This window comes from Phasianus colchicus, chromosome 24, assembly GCF_987193195.1.
Source record: "Phasianus colchicus chromosome 24, bPhaCol1.hap1.1, whole genome shotgun sequence".
Lineage (NCBI taxonomy): Eukaryota > Metazoa > Chordata > Aves > Galliformes > Phasianidae > Phasianus > Phasianus colchicus.
In genome coordinates, this window is record NC_143459.1 from 623,441 (window position 1) to 644,973 (window position 21,533).

General features: G+C 51.9%; 2 protein-coding genes across 14 annotated transcripts in view; one reads left to right on the forward strand and one right to left on the reverse strand.

Annotated features, from left to right (window-relative positions):
- Positions 1 to 3,190, reverse strand: part of LOC149915091 (uncharacterized) — a 34,165-nt gene extending 30,975 nt beyond the window's left edge. For 2 of the 7 annotated variants that reach the window (XR_016459772.1, XR_016459774.1), the window contains exons 1-3: positions 2,831 to 3,190; positions 2,202 to 2,646; positions 1,570 to 1,663 (exon numbers count right to left, since the gene is read on the reverse strand). The gene's annotated coding sequence lies outside the window, so the exon portion shown is untranslated. The remainder of the gene's footprint in view (positions 1 to 1,569; positions 1,664 to 2,201; positions 2,647 to 2,830) is intronic. The other 5 variants (XR_016459773.1, XR_016459771.1, XR_016459775.1 and 2 more) reach the window with 4 other exon arrangements.
- Positions 3,191 to 3,229: 39 nt separating this feature from the next.
- On the forward strand, positions 3,230 to 15,633 carry LOC149915092 (uncharacterized). 7 transcript variants are annotated; one of them, XM_090124089.1, is made up of 11 exons: positions 9,207 to 10,131; positions 10,203 to 10,322; positions 10,875 to 11,036; positions 11,722 to 11,799; positions 12,140 to 12,199; positions 12,540 to 12,608; positions 12,749 to 12,820; positions 12,912 to 13,013; positions 13,739 to 13,843; positions 14,561 to 14,708; positions 14,894 to 15,633. In XM_090124089.1, exons 2-11 carry the CDS (start codon positions 10,295 to 10,297, stop codon positions 14,946 to 14,948), a joined length of 879 nt encoding a protein of 292 aa, XP_089980215.1. In that variant the 5' UTR covers positions 9,207 to 10,131; positions 10,203 to 10,294; the 3' UTR covers positions 14,949 to 15,633. The 7 variants fall into 7 exon arrangements, with proteins under 7 accessions (XP_089980217.1, XP_089980216.1, XP_089980218.1 ...); XM_090124091.1 differs by lacking the exons at positions 9,207 to 10,131; positions 10,203 to 10,322; positions 10,875 to 11,036 and adding exons at positions 3,230 to 3,311; positions 6,607 to 6,752 and having other exon boundaries at positions 14,894 to 15,629; XM_090124090.1 differs by lacking the exons at positions 9,207 to 10,131; positions 10,203 to 10,322; positions 10,875 to 11,036 and adding exons at positions 4,926 to 5,897; positions 6,607 to 6,752 and having other exon boundaries at positions 14,894 to 15,629.
- The last annotated feature ends 5,900 nt before the right edge of the window (positions 15,634 to 21,533 follow it).

Here is a 21,533-nt window from a genome sequence, read left to right on the forward strand (position 1 = left end):
AGCATGGCTCACACATCCTTTCCTCTGTACCTCAAACCAAAACGAGCAGCGAAGGGAAGGAGCAAAGCTGCCGCTCTTCATGATCATGATCGCACGAGGAAAGGGCGTGTGATCCGTGACTGCCAGCACGGCTGCACCAGAGGAAGGTCATGCTTGACCAATCTGGTGGCCTTTTACGATGGAGTAAAAGGCATCGGTGGACAAGGGAAAGTCGACCGATGTCATTTGCCTGGGCTTGAGCAAGGCCTTTGACACGGTCCCCCACCACATCCTTATCTCCAAACCGGAGGGATGTGGATTTGATGGGTGGACCACTCGATGGATAAGAAACTGGTTGAAAGGCCGCAGACAGAGGGTGGTCATCAATGGCTCTATGTCCAGGTGGAGGCCGGTAACGAGCGGCGTCCCCCAGGGGTCTGTCTTGGGACCGGTGCTCTTTAACATCTTTATCAATGACATCGACGGCGGACTCAAGTGCACCCTCAGCAAGTTTGCTGACGACACCAAGCTGCGTGGTGCGGTCGACACGGTTGAAGGAAGGGATGCCATTCAGAGGGACCTCGAGAGGCTGGAAAGGTGGGCTGGGTGAACCTGATGAGGTTCAACACGGCAAAGTGCAGAGTTTGGCACTTGGGCCGGAGGAATCCCAGGCATCCCTACAGACTGGAAAGAGCGGTCCTTGAGAGCAGCCCGGTGGAGAAGGACCTGGGGGTCTCGACAGATGAAAAACTTAACATGAGCCAGCAGTGTGCCCCTGTGGCTCGGAAGGCAAATGCTATCCTGGGCTCCACCAAAAGAGGGGTGGCCAGCAGGGACAGGGAGGTGATTGTTCCCCCCTACTCTGCTCTTGTGAGGCCCCATCTGGAGTACTGCGTCCAAGTGTGGAGCCCCCAGTACAAAAAAGACAGGGAGCTGTTGGAAAGGGTCCAGAGGAGGGCCACAAAGATGATCAGGGGACTGGAGCACCTCCCCTATGAAGACAGGCTGAGGGAGCTGGGCTTGTTCAGCCTGGAAAAAAGAAGGCTGCGGGGTGACCTCATTGCAGCATTTCAGTACCTAAAGGGAGCCTGCAGAGGGGAGGGGAATCAACTCTTTGAAAGGGTAGATAACTGCAGGACGAGGGGAAATGGTTTGAAGTTGAGGAAGGGGAGATTTAGGTTGGACATCAGGGGGAAATTCTTTACAGAGAGTGGTGAGGTGCTGGAACAGCTGCCCAGAGAGGCTGTGGATGCCCCGTCCCTGGAAGTGTTCAAGACCAGACTGGAGGGGGCCCTGGGCAGCCTGGTCTAGCATTAAATGAGGAGGTTGGTGGCCCTGCATGTGGCAGGGGGGTTGGAGTTTCATGATCCTTGACGTCCCTTCCAATCCTGGCCATTCTGTGGTTCATTCTCAGTGTGTTAACTTAGCGTACACGTTTGGGGATTTTTCCCTTTTTTTGGGGGGAAGCACTCTGTCTCTTGCTTTTTTAAAAAGGGACTATGCTTTCTTTTTTTGCAGCAGAACGTGATTAGCTACTGGGCACTTTCTATTCCTAGGTACAATAATGCCAAAACCTGTATTTATGATTACCTTCATCTCAGCAACCACTGAGAAATTCGCAGCATTTGGATCATAAGAAAAATAATCGCCGTTCAAAGTATAGTTAGCAGATAATGTCCACGTGCTGACATATGGGGGAAGAGAGAGAAAAAAAAGCAGCATGAATTGAAATGCAGTTCCTTCTCAGATTTTGCTCACAGCGATCGCAGACGCATTTCTACATCGGAGGGGGGGGGGGGGGGGGGAGGAAAGGGAACGAGAGCACCGCCTTCGGAACGCAAATTTCCTTCACGAGTCTGCAGACACCGACCGTGGTATCTTTTGTGCAGCCTCAGCACAGCCACAGAGCACACGTGGCACATCTCAGTGAAGGGAACACGGACGACACGTTACTGCAGCATCACCGCCACGAGAACCCCGCACAGCCCACAGCTGCCGGCTGCCCGTCAGCTCCAACCTCCCCCTGGAGGACGTGTAACGGGGCACCGAAATTCGGCCAGGGAAAGGAGAGAGGAATCAGACTAAGGACAAGAACTGCCAAACAGAACGCCGTCCGGAGGACGCTCGCTCTCCCCTCCCCACCCCCACCTCTCCCCCCTCCCACTCCCTCCTCCACCCCCCACAGCTCTCCCTCCCCGCCCGCGCCCACCGGCCCCGCCCACCCCGCTGCCGCCGATCCCGGCCCTCCGGCACCGCCCCGTACGTAAGCGGCACCGACCGCGGGAGGCCCCGGACCCCGCAGGAGCCGACCGCACGGCACAGCCGGGAGGAGCGGACAAGCCCGGCGCGCCGCCCGCCACCGCTCCGCCCTCACGGCCCGCCGCGTGACCGCGCGACTCGGCCGTCACCTGGGCAGGGCGGCCGCGGGGTGAAGCTGGCGGCCGCCATTTTGAGAAAGGGCACGGCAAGTTCAGAGCGGCGGGGAGGCGCGCTGAAGAGCGGTGAAGCCGTTGAGGAGCCATGTTGGCTGTGGGAACGCTGCCGGGCGGAGGCGGCGCGCTTGCAGCGCGGATGGACGGAGCTTCTAACAGTCTAAACTCTTCTAATTCGGTATTTGGTAAATGCTTCATTTACGTATATTGCGCACGTGCAGGCAGGTCGCGAGTCCTTGAAATTCAGAGATCCAAAATTCGTGTAAAAAAAATGCAGTTAAGGCAAAGCGATGGCAAATGTATTTCTCAGACCTGGGGGAACGTCGTGCTGCTGGCAGCCGCTGCTTCAGCTCGGCCGGCGGCTTTTCCCTGTCGGACAAACAAGGCGAGTACACGAGCACTGTGAAATGAAATCGTACCTGGCTTCGGGCACCTGTTGCGATTCCGTTGGACAAAGGGCGCTCAGTGCTGCGAGTGCTGCGGCAGCTCGGTCACACCGTGGGCATTAGCTGGGAATTACACACAGCCTATTGAGCGCAAGTGGGCACGTGGAAATCGCCTGATAAACAGCGCGTGGCTGGAATTCAGCAGGAGGAGAACTTACACTGGTACCAGGCAACGAGGATGAGGGTGAAATCAAGATCTAAAGAATGTTTGAGTCCTTTTGGAGCTCCGTACGGCAGACCCGACCAATTTCAGTTTAAAGGGGAAGCTCTGAGTCAATGAGGTGAAAATTATTTACGTCCTACCGGGATGCGATGCTGGAGACGGAGCAGCCCGTGGCCTCGCTGGGTTTTTCTCTTGAGGACGGGGTTACACACACACCTACAGGACACTCTCCTGCTGTGTCGTGGGGATCAGAGCAAACCCCATTGCTGTCTGAATTCGTAAACCACAGAGGTAAGGTTCCTCAGCACAGCTGGATCCACTCCTAGTCCCAGACGCGTTCAGGAGTTTGTGACTAAGGGATCCTACGTGCACAATCAAAGATATAATCAAAGATATAACCTTAGTGAAGCTGACAAAGCTCAAAGCAAACTATTAGTCACTTACTGAGGATCCGTACCAGCAAGATGCCTTGACATCAAGGTGGAAAGGATCTCTGTGCAGGTGTGACATCAAGAGGCATCCCTGCTCAAGGGTGTAGGAATGGAATGTTGTTTCTGCATTAGATATTAAAAAGGGGGAACTGATCTGAAGAAGGAGAGCACAGTGTACTTGTGTTTTGTAACTTGTCCTTAGAAATAGCTGATGTGAAAAAGTAGAAATACCATATATGTTAGTAACATACTTTAGAAATACAGTTGCTGAATTGTGTGATTAATTCTTGCTTGCAAAACTGCAATAGTTCTTAAATGTTCCAAATAGTATAGGTATAGTATTGTGGACTAGAAAGCACATTGTAGGGCTGTTCTGTTTGGATAAGAGACCCTCAGCAAAAGAAAAACAGACTTAACAAACATCAGAGAAGCCAGGGCCTCTACACAAGGCTGGATTGCCTTGCTCTGAGGGTAGGTTGGGTTGCAACAGGCAGGGATCAAGATACTCCCCCCTATCCTCCTTCCAAGCTTATCTCTATGCACGGGCGAGCAGATGTCCAGAAACAATGACCGAGAGTTGAATGAGCAAGTGTGAGAACTTAACTAATTAGCGATATATGCTTAGCTAGTGTCCGTATGTTTAGTTGAGCGTCAGGAAGATTGTGAACCTGAAGTACTCAGCCAATGAGGAAGCAGGGGAGAAAGTGGTAAGTGTTGAGTTACAGGGCGTAAAAGATGTAACGCTGCTTTCTGCGTGCTCTCCTGCTTGCATGAGTGAGGGGAGGACAAGATAAGGGTTAACCATTCTATAGGAATGCAGGTAAGCAGGATGTGAGGCCAGCTAAGAAAAGAACATCTCGAAACTCCGTGGTAAACTTGAAGAAACATTACACAAGGAACGAGTCAGGATGGGATTACTTCTGTTGTGGACAATGAGCCTTCATCCCATGACCACCAGAAGGAGGCCCCCACTGCCCACGCGTGCAAGAGGGAGGGACCATATGCTGATGGGTTCTTGGAAATGTAATGAATACGTATACGAATGTTTTTCCAGGAAAATCATTGATTATGTATTAGTTCGGCCTCTATCTGTACCAAGCTTTTGCCCTACGTTGTGCAAGTTAGGAGGAACGATCTGCCTTGCACCCGGTGTCTGCGCAGCACTGATGAAAACATAGCTGCTTTCGTAACTACTTTGTGGTTACAGAGTTTGGTTCCGCACGACAGCGGGAGACCCGGCACTGCAATTGCAAATCAAATCTGCTTTATCAGAGAGACCATCCTGATAAATTATTTGCATATTTCCAAGCAAGGGGAGAGCTTGTCCTGCAGCTACGCAATACGATGCATTTCCATATCCACCCCTGTGCATAGTGTGCAGCATAGTTCTGAGTGCCTGATACGACCCAAGCAAAATCAATTTCTGTAGGTTATTAAAAAATAAAATAAAATTCCTTCCTTTAGTTTCTGCTCCCTGTTCCACTTATTTATGTTCTCCCTTGCTTCATATGTAACTTCCAAACGTGGCATTTTGCAGATAATACCTTTTCCCCCTTTCATCCTGTGATGGCTTCTGATGGTCCCTTGTTTCTCAATTGTAACAGTTGTCATGAGCCCATTCATGTAAGAATTTGGGACTGGAGTTTACTCCATGACTCTTACAATAGTTAGTGTCCCTAGTTGCTATCATGCAGACTGCAGCAATTTATAGCAGATAGATACAGTTACAGTATACACTCCTGAGGGGGGAGCAGGAATGTATGTATTGATGAACATAGATATGCCGTAGTAGATTAACAGGACTGGAGATGGCTGGATACACTTGGTTATTTTCCACATGGAGGACAGGGTTACACACGCCCACACACACACACACACCTACAGGACGCTCTCCTGCTGTGTCATGAGGATCAGAGCAAACCCCATTGCTGTCTGAACTCTTCAAACCACAGAGGTAAGGTTCCTCAGCACAGCTGGATCCACTCCTAGTCCCAGACGCGTTCAGGAGTTTGTGACTAAGGGATCCTACGTGCACAATCAAAGATATAACCTTAGTGAAGCTGACAAAGCAAAGGATCTCTGTGCAGGTGTGACCTCGAGGCATCCCTGCTCAAGAACAGAGCTTGTCCTGCAGCCTGCTGCTGTGCAGGAGAGCTTAAGAGGTGCTTGTGCTGCTCTCTATTTTGGTGGTAAGATGATTGACCCATTGCTGTGCTTTGTTTTTAGGCACATGCTCAATTGGCCCTCAGCTGTTGAGCCAGAGGTCTGCTGTGAGTTCTTTCAGCGTCCCAGATTGAGACGGTTCTGTGATCGCTAACTGATTTAGCCAGGAGTGTTGCTCACTGTCTTCCTGTGCCAGGCTGAGGGAGGAAGGTGGGAGAAAGGAAGAAAGAAAGGGAGAGAAGGGAACGCACCATCATACTGGCTTTGCTGGGAAGGAAGCCTGGTAAGAGCAGTGCTGCTGGTCTGAGTCCCAGCTGGCTTTTACCCCTAGGCGGTGCCCTGCAGGTGGGCTGGTGAGGGTTTGGCAGGGATTGCTGCATTCCCTCACACCTCTCCTGCCTTTTGTTCCTCTTGTCCCAGCAATTTAACATCTGCCTGCAGCAGAGCAGCAACTGGCCACAGCATGTCAATCTCAGGCAGGGGCTTGGGGAACAGCCAGGAGAGGGCAAGGAGCAAGAGATAGGAGTGCAGGGTGAGAGTGAGGTGTCCTCAGCCATCGTCTGTGTGCTGGGAACAAAGAAGCCGCAGGGACGGGAGTTTCTCTCCTCTCCAAGCTGCTTCCCTGGGCCTTGGCTGTTCCCGGCAAGGAGCACTTGCAGGAGCCCGTACCTTTTGCAGAGGTGGCCGTGTATTTCAGCAGGGAGGAGTGGGCCCCGCATCATTTTCAGAGACGCCAAAGGCGTGCTGGGCTCCAAAGGAAGTCGGTATGTGTTGGGCCAGTGTCATTCAGAATTGAAACAGGGACACGCTGACATACACTAGAGTGGGCACATGCTTGACATCTTGTAAACAGGGTTGAAAAGAAACCTCAAAATAAACACACGCAGCCTTTGTAAACCGTCCCCTCCAAAATCAACACATCTTGCACAGCCAGAGGTGCCTTCCCAGTCTTCTGCCTGTTGGCAGTTTTACTTCCTCTGTTTTTTCTTCAGATCACAGCAGAGTGAGTCTGCCTGCGTCAGCGGAAGAGCTGCCTTCGGGGAGGTGCAGATGCAGTCAGCCGTTGTGGAATTCATCTTGAACCTCTCAGATGTCCTCTTCCGCTCCAAATCCAGCCCGCTCATTGGAGATAGAGCGAGTGAATGTCTTCCTCCATTAGCTTTAGCTTGATCAGACACCTTGATCAAGTTCAGATCTCCCCCAAGGTACTTGACATATGCTTCTACTGTCGAGGAGACAACAGACTTCTGGGCTGATATAAGAATATGGCAAATGTGGATACCAGTATCTTTCCGAGAAGCCAGGGATGCTCTACGAGAACACATAGCTGAAAGTTTGGCTGCTGCTGTTAGATCCTCACATTGACAGGCTGTACAGAGTAACTTAAATCCGTCCCCCTACTCTCTCTTTTCTTTCTAAAATCACTTTCTTCAGTGCTTCTGTGTGCTTTTGCACTTGAGCTATCTTGCAGTACGACACAATGCATGATCCGTTGATCCTTACAAGCATCTTAGAAGACAAATAGCAAGCAGCAGATTTAAAGAAAGCTCTTGGTATTCATTAGCGTTGATGCTGAGAAACAGAGTCTTGCACTTAATGTGAGATACTCTGACAGCTGCTTTCCTGGTTGTTTCTTCTGCGCAGCGTCTATAGGTTAATCAGCAGGGCTGTCCAGCTGCATGGCAAAGACTGCACGGGCCCTGCAGCTGTTGCCCAGTTCTCCGCCTGCACTGCAGAGTTGAGCTTAGGTGCTAAGAGTGAGGAAATAACTGCAACGTGTTTGTGCCCAGCCCTGGAACCTACAGCTTACCTTGAGTAACTGCTAAGACCGGAAGCGCACCTGGTCCAGTGGAAAGAAACAGGCCTGCACCAGGAAGAAAGTTTCCTCTGCATGTTAGATGAGTAAGTGTGAAGAGCACAAGCAATTATTATTCCGAAGGAGCGCTGAGTTTGTTCCATCTACTTTGATACCCCGACCTTCCCATGAAATTTGCACAGTCACTGCAGTTATTGCCACTGGTGGAGTAGAGATAGCTGCTTTTCCAGAATATTTGCTGCTTCCCATTTGATACGAGCGTTGCTCTTCTTTGGATAGCACAGTTGCTGTAAGTCCAGCTTTTGTTCCTACTGGAAGGCAGTTCTTATGTCAGCAGGATGCAGGGGTTAACTTGGTTGAACAGGAACAGCCCACAGCAGGCTGAGCTCTACCAGGGGAAGATCGACATGCAAAGCACCTGAGCCATAAGATGATCCAGGCTGTAGAATGGAGCATATCACGTTGGCTCGTTGTTTAATGATTCAGACGTTCACGTTGTCTGCTTCCCCACAAGCAGAAGGGTCGGGGAATGTCACAGTGTATCAGCTAAGCTTGGCAATACTGCTGTGGCAAGGCAGCCCCTCTGAGCACAGCGTCTCAACCTGGGCCAGCCTTCAAGAGGGGACAGCATTCCCCAGCCTGCTTTAAGCCATCCCAAGTTGGTCTAGTTGGATGTCTGTGTACCATTTGGCCCGAAGCCTGGCTACTCAGGTACAGCTGACAAACACATGAGGCTGTGCACACATTACCCAGGAGCTGTGATGTTAAAGAGAGAAGTAGTAGGAATGGATCCAGCCAGGATGTTGATGTGAGGGGATGATACGCTTCCCTCCCACGCCTCTTATCGCACGAGAAAGGCCTTATGAATGCCTGCTCTGTAGGCAGTGGCAAAGAAGGACCGCTCTGAGAGCAGACTCCTCGTGCTCACCTGCACTGCCCTGCACCGAGAGGCTTCAGAGATCCTAGCAGCTGGCACTGTGAGCTACTTTGGTAGAAGTTTAAAGGTTTGTCTCCAAAACCAAGCACAGGCTGTAAGCAGGCCAAGAGCAAGACGCAGACCGTCGTGTGACAGCTTAGTTTTACCCTACTGATGATGTGTTGTTGTGCTAGTGATCCTGGCGTCCACCTGCACACTGGGTTGTAGCTGCTGCAGTCGCGTGCAGCATTTCCTGTTGCTGGATGCTGAGAGTGACCAAACCCAGACCTCATAAGAAGAAAACTGTCACTATCGTGACAATGTTTTGCATGCAGACGAAGCTGGATGCAAGCACGGCAGTGAAGGTTTCTGACGGACCTGTCCTCACTTTTTAGGAGTTTTGGTTGCTTGCTTAAATACAGTAAGCTGCTCTCAATTATGAGTATGTCCTTTGCCATAAACGTGCCTGTGACAAAGTGGTTATTTTGACATCATCCTCCAGAGACTAGGATAACCAAGTCTTAGAAAAACACAGCACCGCCCCCAGAGAGGTGATGGCCGTGCTGCTGCTTGCTGATTCTCGCTCTTATCTGTGGTTTTCCTTTACAGGATGCAGTTGTTAACTGTGGCCCAAGTCCCTGTGGGTTTCTTCTCCTCCCACAAAGCTGCTCACCCTGGAGGAGGCACAGGCACGGACACGAGGCCACAGCAGCTCTCCCGTTGTGTCAGACAGCAGAGAGATTGCAGTGGAAGAAGGCCCTGCAGCTTTCCAGGGGAAATTCCACACAGTCGTTGACTTTCCATCCAAAAGATGAAGAGGAGTTTCTTTTGCAGCATCTATCGTAATTGTTTGGGTGGGTTTTTTTTCCATTATTAGTAAGGCAAAACTCGCTGAAACTAAGTTGCCTTCACCACAGGTGAAGTGTTGTAGCAAACTTCCACTCACTTTGGACTCCATAGGAGGACTCAACTAACTTACAACTGCCTGATGGGCTCAGTTTAGCCACACAGTGGCTTCCTTTCCTGTTGGGCAGGTCACGAGGTGTACAAAGCCATCTGATGTCTATGCTTGCCTGTACTACCTGCACCTGGAAACATCGGGGTTTTCCAGATTTCAGGACCTCGTGCCTGAGATAAATTCCGGTTCTACTCAAAGCAGAGCTGTTGGACTGACTTGCCGTTTGCTAAGACTGGGAAGAGGCGGGGCTGCTGCAGCCCCAGCCCCACCTGACAGGGGTCTCTGTAGGGACGGGCTGCTGGCTTTGTTCCGGGCACTGCAGTGCTCTGTGACCAAGAATTACCACCAGGAGCTGTTCTACCGGCTGTGCCCACACCTCGCTGGCATATGTGGCTGAGAAGCCCGTGCACGTGGCCAGCCAGGAGCTGCTGCCCTTCTGACCACCTCACTCAATAACTCCTCTCTGCGTGGGTGCACATGCTGGAAGCTATTACTCAAGGAATAATACAAAGATAAGAAATAAGCACTAAACAGGGCTTATTGTCACGAGGTAACTAGACAAGAGGAATGAAAAAATGCATGCTGTATTTTGATTACAAATACGTAAGCACAAGCCCTGTGTGGGGCCTGGTTCAGCAGTTCAGCTTGCCTTCGTGCACTTTGCCTGGTCGTAGGGAAAGTGGCAGGGTCTGATGCAGTGGCGGAGTTGTATGGACGCTGTGTTTGTTGCTCCGCATCCAAAAGTGCAGCAGTTTCTGGAGAGCCAGGTGGGACCTACCTATAGGTGATGGTCCTCTCGCCACCGAGCGTCCAGTTGCCAGCAGTGGGTGAGTTCACTGGGACTTTGGGGATGGGAGGTGCCAGCCAGCAAGCCTTCAATTTCTGCGATTAAATTCAGGCTTGGAAGCGCGCTACGCTACGTGGGAAATACAGTTGGTGCAGGAAAGGGGATGTCCTTAGCCGAGGTACTGGCAAACTGAAGGAAAGCAGATGAAACTGGAGATCTATCAACAAAAATGTAAGCAGGTGACACTTGACTTGGCAGGTTTGTGGGAAGGTCAGCTTCCCCATGTTTGTATTTCAGCCATCACCCTCCATACCGGAGAGGCTTTCTTTGCTCGGCTTGCTTAATTGCAGCACGTTTCGCATGCATGGATAGCCTGTGCGATAGCGCCCTTGATCCAGACCCCATTTCCACATTGCATCTCGTCCTCAATGGCCTGAGGTGTCGTGGGAGCACAGAGCTGTAAATATTTCCCTCTTGGGGTAGCTGAAGCACTATGAAAGTCTGCCAGGCGAAGCTGTGGCTGCTCCATCCCTGGAGGTGGATGGGGCTCTGGGCCGCATGACCGCGTGGGTGGCATCCCTGCCCACGGCAGTGGGGCTGGGGTTCTAAGCTCTTTACTGTCCCTTCCAACCCAAGGCATTCTATGAGTCTGCGTTTCCATGACGTAAGCACCCTGGTGCAGTGCATCACAAGAGCGGCAGCCCGCGGGGAGCCGCCACCCGGAATCTCGGAGCCGTGAGGTCACAATGCCCCGTCCTCTGACTGTGCTGTGCTGTGCCGCAGGCTTCGCTCTGTGCGACACTCACTGTGGCTGCAGCAGTGGTGTTGGAAGCATGGTGCGAGTGTGGGGGGCCATGGCCCCTGCCCGCCTTGTCCTCTTCCTCCTACTGATGGCCATGTGTTTCCGGGAGACCTGTGCTGCTCCGTGGCGAGCACCGGGAGCAGGTGGGTGGGCAGAAATGGGACCCAAACTGAGCAGCACTGGCGGCAAGAAGTCAGGCTGCGTCCCCACGGCCCTGTGCCACACTTCCCTGGGGCCTGCCTTCCACGGGGGTGGTGTTGGGCAGGGGGTGATGGGCAGCACTGCAGGAGCCGAGCGGAGCCTGTGGCAGCGCTGCTCCCCTGAGCCGGCTCCAGCCATGCCGGGCTGTGGCTCTGCTGCTTGCTGGCTGGAGCACAGCCTTCATCCTGGGAGATGTCCTGGGGAGAGCTCAAACGATGTGTGCTGGGAAAAGCGTGAGCATTTCTGCTCCAGGCTCGCGGTACTCCTGGTACCATAGATGAATGCCAGTTTCCAGCACAGAGCCCCGGCCCACAGCCCAGAGGAGGAGACAGGCGTGCTTTCCTCCAGTGCTTCAGCGTGACCTTCCTGGTCATTAGCGGCCTCCCAGGAAGAAAGCCCCGGGGGGCTGCATCTTCTTCCCTGCGGTCCGTGAGGGATGTGGCACACGGCTTGGGGAGAGTACTGTGTACGCTGCCAGTGCCAGCCTACAGGTCAATCCTGGCCACTCTGCAACTTTGGAGACCTGAGTCCTTCTCCCGTGCCGTTCCACGACCCACATCCAGTGACTGAGGGAGAAGGAGATCACACCATGCAATGGGAATTTCTCTCGTCTGTTCTTGATTCTAGATGATGCGCTTGGTGCTCCCTTTGCAAATGATCGTTTGGGTCCGGATTTTGTGGCTGTGCCTGTGGGGCAACCCAGAGGTAAGTTGTGTCTGTTAACTTGGAGGCAGAAACGTTCACGCTCTCCTAGTTTACTTGGGTGCAGTTTTACTTAAGATCCTCTCAAGATCTTCCGAGCCTGTTTGTGCCTTGAAGGGCATGCACAGTGGAGGCGTGAGTATTTCTTTACTTGGAGAGCTGCCACATTTCAGTGGGAAGGTTACCGCTGCCCCTCCTCAGCTGAGAGAGCCCAGAGCTTTGTATTTGGGCCGTGGCATTCCCTGGCCCACCGCCAGAGCCTACAGGTCACTCAGGGAAAAGGAGGCCCCCACACGTGCTGGAAGCTCTCCTCACCTGTGTCTGATCACACTTGTGCCTGCAGGCCCTGCTGGTGAATCAACAGAAGAGGATCCTGTCTACGAATCTGAGGGGGATGCTGGAGGTAAGTCACCAGGTTTCATTTCCTTGCTATTAGATGATATTTGGCTGGGATAGTTCAGCAAGGCAGTAGCGTACCGAAGCCTAGGTTTAATCCAGTCCGTGCGGTTGAGGTTAGAGCTGGGGTGAGCTCCAGGAGGGCGTTCCTCTGGGCAGTTCTGCACGGGGTTAGTTGTGTATGACGGTGGTGCTCCTGCAGGCAGCCAGGAACTGTTTCCAAGGTGCTCCTGTGCGGAAGGGAGAGAATAGTGTTGCGAAGGAATTCCCGGCATTAATTGCATCCTGTGTCATTCTGCCTGGAAGGATGTTTAATGGGAGTTGTTCTGTCCTGCGTTTGTTTGCAGATGTGACTGGAGCAGGCGATCCAGGATCCGCTCTGAGCTCTGGGCCCGAAACTCTGGAGGATGGCATGGGTAAGTCATGGCTTTGTAATTCCTGCGAGAGCTTTCATTGCCCATTTCAGTGCCGTTTCATGGCACGATCCCCCATATGCTCTGCTACTCAGTGATGCTGTAGTGTATGAGTGAAACTTTTCACGGGTCTCTGGTTGCAGAAGTGCCCCCATGGATGTCTTTGCCCGGTCGTTCGTTTCCTCCCGCGCTGGAGCCCAGCTGGAATCCCAGCGGTGAGTAGTTTGTCTTTACTGACTCCGCTGACTCACCGCTGGTCTCCAAAACTTCATGCACGTGATATTTGACTTCGTACATTCTGTACAGGTCCGGAAAGAGGAAAGGATGAACCCAGAAGAGGAAGATACTCCCCGGGCTCATCCCGTCTCCTAAAGGATCTGCTGAAGGAAATGGAGAAGGCAGCGCGTGGTAGGTATACGTCAGTGTGTTCACCGTGAGACCTGGGAAGCTGAGGTCTGACGTTCATGTGTGGACAAGCCGTAGCCTGCACAGCAGGAAGGGATCGCGCAGAGCCGTGCTGCGGTGGTGTTCCATGTAACGCCTTGCAGGCACTGTCGAGCACCAGAGATGGTCTGCTGCCACTCTGCATCCAGCCGAGACCCAGCGGCAGCTGCTCCCCCAGCACGACCATTACTTGTCAGAGCTGCTTTGTGCTGTTGACAGGTGACGCTGGCACCCAGATGGCACACAGATGGCGAGTGCCGTGCTTCTGTTCATACAAAGCCCTCTGTGCAGCTGAGCAAGTTGAAGGCAGGAGGAGCATCCCGATCAGGGATGGCTGCCTTTGCTAATGCTGGAAATGAGCTGGAGACGCTGATTCTGAAGGTGCTTGTGCTGGAGCTTGAATTTCAGCCTGCAGATAGCTGGCTGTGGTGGGTGGAACGTGATGGATGGTGACGCTCACAGCACAGGGTGTGAGGGCCTTGCGTAGGAGCTGATTCCTGAGGAGGCATGAGAGGGTCGGCACCCTCCAGTTCCTGGGAGGGCCCAAATGCCCTTGGGCAACGGAGGGGGTGACAGTGGATGCGGGGGGCTGGGACCAGCAGACTTTGCCTGAGCTCGGGATTGGAGTAGCTCAGTTCCCGATGAGAGCACATCACGTCCAAGCTTACTGTCCTGCTTTCCTTCTAAAGGAACTGACCAAGAAACTGAGCAGGATGCACTGCAGGAAGGCAGCCATCCCACACTGCCGGTCTCGGACAGTGGAACGCAGGCAGCGCCAACAACTGGCATGCCAGGTAATTTCTGTCCCGCGCTCATCCAGCGTCACTAACCAGAGTCGCTGTGTGCCTGCAGGCTCTTGCTGCCTGCCCTTGCACACCAGGTCAGCAGCCAAACCTGGGCGTGTGAGCACAGAGCACGTGTAAAAGAAGCCAGGGATGGCTCTCTGAAAATGGCTGGCCTCAGTGGGGTGTGGAGAGTTGTTCCAGCGGCGTGCCAGAGAAGGTACTTGCAGACCTCTGTGACGCTGCTCAGCTCCCACCACTCGCAGTTCCCAGAGAGTTGTGAGCTTTGCCCTTTTGCAACAAAGCCACCCGAGGGTGATGAGCGGGGTCCTGTGTGGCAGGAGCCTGCAGGAGTGTTTCTCCCCTGGGCTGGCTCCGGCTGTGCCCTGCGCTGGCTGCCGCCCGTCCTTGAGCCCGGGGGGTGTCCTGCGGGAGAGCTCAGGACACGCGCGCTGGGGAAAGCGTGAGGGATTCTGCTCTGCAGTGCTCCCCACAGACAAAGCGCAGATCCCAGGGCACAGCCCTCGGCCCAGAGGAAGACACGGGTAGTGCCTGTGCAGCCTCTCCCTACCCAACGAGAGGTGGAAGCGATCCTACTTGTCCCCTGGTGCTTAGGCACCAGAGGCAGAGGCACCCGCTAGTGAAGCTCTCTTGGGTCCGTGAAGCACACTGAGAGATCATCTGTAGCGCAGGTGAAGGTAACGTGGGACATTGTCTCGTTTCTTCCAGGGATGAATGCCGGGAAAAGCACAGAGGCTGCTGTTCACAAATCTGTGCGGAAGCGCCACATCGCAGCCATGGTGATGTTCTCAGCTGTGCTGCTGTCTGCGCTGGTGCTGGCCTGTGGTGCTGTGATATGGATGTGCAAAAAATACCCGTGAGTTGGCTTTTCCCCAAAACACCTGATTGCTGCATTTGGCAACGAAGCATTTGTAGTGCCAGGATCCTGGACGGCCAAATCAGCTGCTGGCAGTACACTGCCAGGACTTACGTTGCCAAGTCTTTCAAGTTTCCGCTTATTTCCTGTCCGTGAGTAGTGCTTTCTGAAACTCCTTCTCACAGAGTGTGCAAGAGAGAAGAGAAAGCAGCAGAACCAGCTCATCCTGAGACCAACTAGGAGCGAGTTCCAACCGGAGGTGAGGGCAGAATGGAGCTGGGAGAGGCAACAAAAGAGACTCTTGCCCCATCCAACAAGAATCTCAGCAATAGTTCCGGTCCATTCCATTCTGCCATCCAAGAGGCCAAAGGTCTTCAAAGTCATCTGGAAGGCCTGGAGCGTGAACTCAGAGCCGCGAAAGAGGTCCACGGGAACAGTCCTGAGTGCTGCTTTCTGTCAGCGGACGGCCCTGAAAGTGAGAGCGGAGAATCAGCAGCAGAGCTTTTGTCCTTCATCCTGCACTCTCCAGGACAAGTGTCACCAATAATTTGAAGATTCTTAGCTCGCCATAGCTACAACCCTGTTGAGGGTCCTGATGAGGACCCAGAAAGCGAGCTTCCTCCGAGCACCGGACAATACGTTAACGTCCTTGGAGATGTGGATGAGGATGGCTGGTTCAGGGAGAGCTGACAGATGGCACGGGAGGACTGGTCCCTTCCAGTCTGGTTGCAGAGGTTTCAGATGATGAACTAGATACACCTCAAGTTCCTGACAGAATTCCTGCATTACTCCGTCTGCAAGACCAGCCCCTGCTCCACTCAATGTTCCGGTGGAGTGTGTGCAGGATGTGGATGAGCTCCTTCAAACCAAAACCAAAACCAAAACCAAAACCAAAACCAACCAATTAAACACCCACAATAAAACAATCAAACAAACAAAAAACCCTACGCTGTTCTTTTTCTTGGATAAACGGCTGTTTACGAGGGTGGATAGTGATAGGACATGGAGGAGTGGTTTTAGACCGAGACAGGGGAGGATTAGGCTAGATATTAGGAGGAAGTTTTTTCACACAGAGGGTGGTGGAGCACTGGAGCAGGCTGCCCAAGGAGGTTGTGGATGCCCCATCCCCAGAAGCATTCAAGGCCAGGCTGGAGGTGGCTCTGGGCAGCCTGGGCTAGTGGTAGCCTGGTTGGTGACCCTACAAGTAGCAGGCGGGTTGAAAGTAGATGAGCACTGTGGTCCTTTTCAACCCAGGCCTTTATATGATTCCATGATTATATGATTGTATCAGACGTCGGGGCAGTAACGTGGAAGAAACAAGCCTTGAAGTTAAGCTTGGTTTGCTCTGCCCCTCATACACCTGATAATTGCACCCCTTGCTTGGCAGATGGCCTTTCTGTGGGGTGTAGACGAGGAAAGGGGAGGAGGAGAATAAAGCAGCAGTTTTGTCCCAGAGCTTTTGTTTCACTGGGGTCTGGCCCTGCTTTCTGAAACTAAGAGACAGCGTGTGGAAGAAGGACAGGGAGAGGTGCAAGGAGGTTTTGTTCTTGGTGCTGACTCCAGCCTGCTCCTTGCTGCTGGGAAAGGCGTGCTTGGCTCCAAGGGAGGATGTATGGTGGAGAGCCAGCAGCTGGCAGGTTTGGGATCCCCAGGATGCCCAGCAACAAAGGGCAACAGCCCAAGCAAGAGCTGGGGTGATTTGTTTTTAAACTGCATCCACTTACGTCCTGTCCCGCTGCATCTGTATGCAGCTGGCAGAAAGCAATGCCCTGTGTCCCATGCCGCCTTTGCACAAACTGGAACCAACTCCGCTGCGGATGAGCTCCTTCAAAACAAAAAACAAAAACAAAACCCCAAACCAACCAATTTAACACCCAGCATAAAACAATCAAACAAAAATCCCTTTGCTGTTCTTTCTCTTGGATACACTGAGGTGATACTTGTTCTAGCTGTGACTTTGCAGTGAGTCTTGAAGTAGATTTGAACTGCTGGAAGTTGGCAGTGTCTGCATTCCGTTCTCCTGGTTTCCTTGCTGGTCAGAGATAAGGTGCCATGCGTCCATTCTCCAGCTCTAGCTGTCTCCTGAATCATGAGAACAGCCTTTCCATAATGCGAGAACAGCCTTTTCACAGAACTGGAGTGGATTCACGCCCATGAAGACACAGTGAGGTTCAAGAAGGCCAAGTGCAGGGTGCTGCACTTGGGTCCGGGGCCATCCTGGGTATTTATACAAATCAGGGGAAGATCTCCTTGAGAGCAGCCCTGCGGAGAAGGACTTGGGGGTCACTGTCCCTTAAGAGGTTGGAAGTTCACAGTGAGGTAGACTGTGGGAACGTAAGGAAAAACTGTTCAGAGTAGCAGCTCTGGAGTCGGGGGGCTGCACAGAGCAGCAGCTGCGGAGCAAGATAAGCAGCATGAGAACCAAGGACACCTTCAGAAGAAGAAGGAACATCTCACGGCTCTGATTGGCTAAGCACCTGTGTGAACGGTTAAGGAGTGTTTTGCAGAATGCTCTGTTAACATGTATAAATAGAGAAGTGCTTAACAATAAAGCAGACAAATGCCACTTCACGGGTATTAGAGGAATTTCCAATCATGAGCTTCGCTTTTGCAATATGTATGAGCTAATTATTTCATGTATAAATAGCCACGATATACTTAATAAAGTTGAGACCTGTTGATTATGATAGCATGAGACTTGTCTCCCGTGGTCTTTTCTCCGACAGTAGACTACTGGCCTTCATCCGCTGGAGATCCTACCACATTTTTAGGACGCATGCTCAAGAGGGTGGGACAATATGTTAATAATTTCTTAGAATTCCGGCCCATTTTTGTGGAACTTTGAATATGTGTATGTTATGTCTGTAAGTATGTGACCAGCGCTTTTCATACAACATTTCCACCACGGCTGTTTCCCTCAAAGACTGAATACCTTTTTCGACAGTATTCCACTTTTTCATCTCAGGCTTCAGATCACCTTTGAAGGGCTATCTTTCCCTCAAGGCTGATAACACTCGTTCCCAGGGTGGCAACTCTGTCCAAGCATCTACTAATCCCTCTGACAGTAGCTGAGTCTCTGGCAATGCTTCCTAGTTGGTGAGCTTCATTACCATCTAGAAACACACTACTGGCCCCGTTGTCCCAGCACCGAAGCAAGCAGGTGACAATAGTTTTGTTTGGGCACCATGTAAAATAAACTCCTTTCTTGAGCCTTGGATTTCAGTCATCTTCAGAGTTTGACGAGTAGTGGTAACAGTGACTTCCTCCTCCTTACTCTCCTCTCCACATCTCTTAGTTTTTTCCATTGCCTTTCTCAGTGATGGTGGTTTTGGGGACGGCCCCTGGCCAGGATCTTCCTCTACTTCCTCTGTGTCTTCTTTCTGTTCTGGATGCGAGGACACCCATTTCCATTTCTGTCCCTCCAGAGGGGCAACTGACATCAAAAATGGTACCTCCTGTGACTGATCAGGCTTGATTTGGAGACTTCCCCCTTTGGCTTGAACCTCAGCTCAGAAACTTTCTCTCTCCAGAATAGTATTACATAGAGCTCGGTTAGCACAAGCCAAGCCCCAAATAAGTTGTACCTCATCAAATCTCTCCACGCTGCACCGTCCCTGACTTAAATACTTGCTTAGTTTTAAGCAAGGGATCCCACAGGTGTTCAAGAGTGAAATCCCATGACGCTGCAGGTCCCCACACATCAACCTCTCCATATTCTCAACGTGCCAGTCAACGTTCTCTGGTTTTGGAGAACACTTCTTCCACGTAACATGAATAGAGAAGAATACATTCAGGGAGGTTGATAACATGAGCGTGAACGTGATCACTAACTCGGCATTCCAAAAATGTGTAAAGAACTGAGAAGAGAGCCTGGAACCCGGTTTGAACATCATGTTGTTCGTAAAGTTGGCTACTCCATCTGTCAATATTCAAATCATACAGCACTGCATATAGGTGCCAGGCAGCTGTCTCCATCAGTGCCCTTACTGGAGTATTAGCTCTTTAATTCCCCATGCCTTACATGCTGTTATGATGTGGGATACTGACAACAAAAATCATAAAACCATGACAGCTGCTCACCTTCAGAAGGCCTCAGATAGGCAGGGATGTCCAGCAAGGGATACCCTCATCTCCACTGCCAACCCTTAACTGAGGTCTGGGAAGGGATGGACCCTGGCTCTACCCCCTCCTGTCACTCAGGTGCATTGCATGCTGCTGAGCTCCCCTGGGTTGACCCTGCCTTCCCCCAGGTTCTCCATCACTGGTTCAGGCCGTGACTTAGCACTTGTGCTACACCACGCTATAAGCGTGTGTTTTCTAAACACGTTTCTAAAACTCTTTCCATCTCCAGCATTGGACCAACCTCCATCTCCGGGTAGCAGCAACCTCAAAGTTTCTACAGCAAAACCTGGTCATAGACAGAACTGTCTTGAAATGGGGTCACAAATCTAGCAACAAAATGCATCTGGTAAAAGTACCAGTTCTGCCACTAAATCATTTCATAAACAAGCTATTATCCATCTTCTGCCTCCTTCTCCACACTTGAGGAGATTGCTATTAACTAACCTACCTTGTCACTATTGCAGTGCAGTGTTGTTTTTCCCAAGAGGAGCCTTCCTTAGCTCTCTCTGTCTTTGATCCCACTGAAGATGACTTAGCCTATCCTGCAGTCATAACAAATCTTCTCCATCCGGGGAAGGCGCGGAAGAAGAGGAAGACAAGTGACACGCAGAGTATGTGAGAAGTGTGATCGGCTGCCTTGCAGCAGTCTGCCTCCCTGGATTCCTCCAAACCTGCTCTCCTTACTCTGGATTTATTTACATGCGCATCTCTGGGCTGGAAGCACTCTGGACATGCCTTTTTTGAGCATGGAAGAGTGCAGTTCTTCCCACTAAAGCCCCAGGAAGCAGTAATGTTTCTACACCCAGCACTCAAGTGGGGCCCTAAAGATGCCAGCTGGGCCATCCCCATGAGTAAGCAAGATAGACCCAGCCTGTTGTGCCTTCATAAGGCACTCCAATCTCATGACCGTGAGCCCTGCTCTGTGTCCTCCCAATCCTTTTTCCCCATGCCAGCTTGATAGCTGGATAGCAGCTACCCACCTCCTTTTGCAGCAGGCTTAGGGGGTTGAGGAATCAGCCCCACTGCTGCAAGCACGGTCAAGGCTTTATTCTCCCACTTGATGGTCAGGGTGAGGAACTTCACTTGCCTGGGGAGTCATCGAACAGAGCTGGTGAATACTTTGCTGGGCACCACAGTGGGCCAGCGCTCCACCAGCACTGAGACTCGCTGCCCATCAGTGAAGATCACAACTCAGAACTTCTCCATAGGCACTGGCGAGCAGTGCAAAGAGCAAGGAAGCCAAGGCAGCGTTGCAGTCATCCACCAAAAGTCAGGTCCTACCAATCACCAAACATATGTTTGAATGCTGCTCCAAATATTTGGAAGAGACAGGAACGAGATGGGAAGAAGCAGATTTCTTTGCAGGTGTCGTTGCTGGAGCTCTGGGCTCTCCAGCTGCCTGGGCTGGTGGGAAACGGGTATGTGTGGCTGGGGGGAAATCCTCTTTATTTGTTTCTTTGTTTTCGTAATGATAAAAGGAGGGGAAAAAAATAGAATCAAGCAAAGATTTCGGCAAGGTTGGATCAAAAGCATCCTGAACATCACTGGGAGGAAAAGGGGATTTAAGAAGAAGACAGAATGGTAATGGGGTTATTTGAAGTAAAAATAATGGAGAAGTGAAGATGACTCTTGTGCAGCCAAATAATAACCAGTAAAGACCAATATGGCCTCATCGCGGTCAATGGAGTCCCAGGGAACTAGTAAGAACCAATAGGAATGCACATCTGTATGTCCCAGGGCCGGTGCTGGCCTCTGACTGTGGCTTTAGGCCTTGGGGCCAAAGCTGGCCTCCTGGGCTGTGGCTTTGTGCCCCAGGGCCAGTGCCAGCCTCATGGGCTGGGGCTGGGGCTTTAGGCCCCGTGGCAAGTGCCAGCCTCTCTAACTGTGGCTGTGGCTTTAGTCCTAGGGCTGGTACTGGCCTGTCTGGCTGTGGCTGTGGCTTTAAGCCCCATGGCCAGTGTCAGCATCCCTGGCTGTGGCTTAAGGCCTTGGGGTCGGTGCTGGCCTCTCAGGCTTTGGCTTTAGGCCTCATTGCCCATGCCAGTCTTTCTGGCTGTGGATGTAGCTTTAAGCCCCAGGGCTGGTGCTGGCCTCTTGTGCTATGGCTGTGGCTTTAGGCCCTGGAGCTGGAACCAGTGTTCAAACGCACCCCGAACGTCGCCAGGAGGAAAGGGGGGTTTAAGAAGAAGACAGAAAGACAAGAAGGAGCACATTGGAAATCTACACGAGCGCTTAAAGGTGATTTCAGGCGAGCTGGGTGGAAGGAAGGGGGCAGAGGATGAGAACAGATCTTCTTTGCCCTTCGTTTTAAGGAACATTTAGGGAAAGGGGAGTGCAGGGGAGAGTACCCGACATCAGTTCTTAACAGTAAAACATCTGCTCTTTCTACTGCCACATTTGATTGATGGTAGTAAGGTACATAAAATACCCAATGAATTCCTTCTTATTTTGCTTGGTTTTGCACTTCATCACGTGAGGAATGTGAGCAGGAGGTAGAACCACAATGAGCTCTCCCTTCAGCTTCGCACTTCACATGCTTTAGCAGGATTGTCTGCTTGCAGTTTCAGTCTATGCTGGGGCTGTTGGTGCATCCTCAGTGCTGGGGACTGACTCTCAACAGATCGCAGCGAGGGAGCTGCTCTTCTGCGTACAGAGCCCTGACCCCGAATCGGATCATCTGCACATCATTTAGCACCAGGCTCC